Source organism: Triticum urartu, chromosome 4, assembly GCF_003073215.2.
Source record: "Triticum urartu cultivar G1812 chromosome 4, Tu2.1, whole genome shotgun sequence".
In the NCBI taxonomy this organism is placed as follows: Eukaryota; Viridiplantae; Streptophyta; class Magnoliopsida; order Poales; family Poaceae; genus Triticum; species Triticum urartu.
In genome coordinates, this window is record NC_053025.1 from 1,974,925 (window position 1) to 1,977,033 (window position 2,109).

Here is a 2,109-nt window from a genome sequence, read left to right on the forward strand (position 1 = left end):
CGGTGTCAAGCCCATGCCCCTGCCGCTCACCACGCGTCGCGCCACCCGTAAGCGGCCGCATCACACCCATAAGCAGCCACGTGAAATAGTTTTATGGACAGTTCATTTTATGATTTAATTTTGTTCATAAATTAAATTTGTCAAATTTGCCAAGCAAAGCGTACCCACGACGCACGTGAGCTGATTCGGCTGATAGATAGACCACACCGTCGTCTATTTCTAGTGGCCAGGAATGCTTCTCGCCAAAAACGGAACCATCGGTACGCTGCCAACGGCTACTAGAAGCAGCTGGTACCGTAGTACGTGTAAAGCCGCCCCCCATGCGGCACCTACGTGTCCTCCCACCCGTAAGCGGCGCATGTCCCACGACGCGTGTCCCCTCCCCTCCCTCGCGCCCTCTACCACTACACCTAGTATCTATATATATTCTCACTACGCTCCACACCGGCACCTCATCCAGAAATCATCACTTTCCATTCGATTCTTCCTCTTGCTCTTGCGCCCCAATCTCCTCGGTACGTAGCAAAGTTAATCCATTGAGTGCCAGAGCTCCGTCTCCATCTCCACCAAGAAGAAGGAGAAGCTAGCTAGCTAGCAACAGGCAGCAGCTAGCAATGGCGGGCGTGGGTCGGAACATGGTGGCGCCGCTGCTGGTGCTGAACCTCATCATGTACCTCATCGTCATCGGCTTCGCCAGCTGGAACCTTAACCACTTCATCAACGGCCTCACCAACCGGCCCGGCGTCGGAGGCAACGGCGCCACCTTCTACTTCCTCGTCTTCGCCATCCTCGCCGGGGTCGTGGGCGCCGCATCCAAGCTCGCCGGCGTGCACCATGTCCGCACCTGGCATGGGGACAGCCTCGCCACCTCCGCGTCCTCCTCCCTGGTTGCCTGGGCGATTACCGCCTTGGCTTTCGGGCTGGCATGCAAGGAGATCCACATCGGCGGGTACCGTGGGTGGCGCCTCCGGGTGCTGGAGGCGTTCGTCATCATCCTGGCCTTCACGCAGCTGCTCTACGTGCTGGCGCTGCACTCTGGGCTGTTTGGCAACCAGTTTGGTAACCATGCTGGTGGATACGGCGCGGAGCACGGCGGGTATGGCGCCGGCGATCCGCACAACAAGGGCATGGGCACCGGCGGCGTCGCCAGGGTCTGAATCGGCCGGGTAGATGCCTCGGCGGCGACAGTGACAGGCTGATAATAAGGTGTATGTATAAATGTGTGTGTTCCGGTAGGCATGTACTCTTCTTTTTTGTAGGGAAGGACGACGTGCGTGCATGCGTACATGTGGTACTACTGCAGGATGCATGGTTCTTAGTGTGTGTGTGTGTGTGTGTGTTTTTATTATCTAGTCCGAGATCGAGATAGAGATCGATCAGTCCATGCTTCTTCTCCGACCAGACCACAGCAATGTCTGGATGTGGATGAATGGCTGCACTTGTTTCATTTAGTACTACTACTCTACTTCCGATTGTGATGTAGTACTATCTGGATACATATACGCATGGGTGTGTATTGTGCAGTGCGTACACCTGCTACGTGCTCAGCGAATGGGCACCCGTATGATACTATACAAAATCAAATTTGTCTTCAATCATTTGTCAAAAAAATAAATTCTTCAATCTGTGGCCGCACGTCTACGTGTCCTACATGCAGAGCCAAGATGGTAGTCTTCTCCTTCTGCGAGGATTGGACACGGTCACACGGCCGGGCTGGGCAACAGGGTCTCGAAGCTGCTGTACGTACGTACTACTACCATGAATCGTGTGTCTGCCTCTGCACAACCGTGAAATGCCCAAATAATCACCAAAAAAAGCGTGACATGCCCAAACAAGGGTCTGTCAAGATGGGCCCTACTATCGATTCCATTAAAAATAGAAAAAGGCAAAGAAAAAATACCCATGAATTTGAGAAAAATGTTAATACCGTATAAAAAAAGGTCAACGAAATTAAAAAGATTTTGATAGCGTTAGAAAAATTTCCGGGCATACAAAAATGTTACTGCATTTCGAAACAAATGTGAAAATTTGGGAAAAGGTTTACACAATGTAAAAAATGTCTTGTGTTGTATAATTTTTTATTTTGAAGGAGTATAAGAAGGTGGTTTT

General features: G+C 51.3%; 1 protein-coding gene across 1 annotated transcript; it reads left to right on the forward strand.

Annotated features, from left to right (window-relative positions):
* Window positions 1-450: 450 nt before the first annotated feature.
* LOC125553306 (membrane protein PM19L-like) lies at window positions 451-1,473 on the forward strand. The gene has a single exon (XM_048717119.1). It carries the CDS (start codon window positions 615-617, stop codon window positions 1,155-1,157), a length of 543 nt encoding a protein of 180 aa, XP_048573076.1. The 5' UTR covers window positions 451-614; the 3' UTR covers window positions 1,158-1,473.
* Window positions 1,474-2,109: the final 636 nt, after the last annotated feature.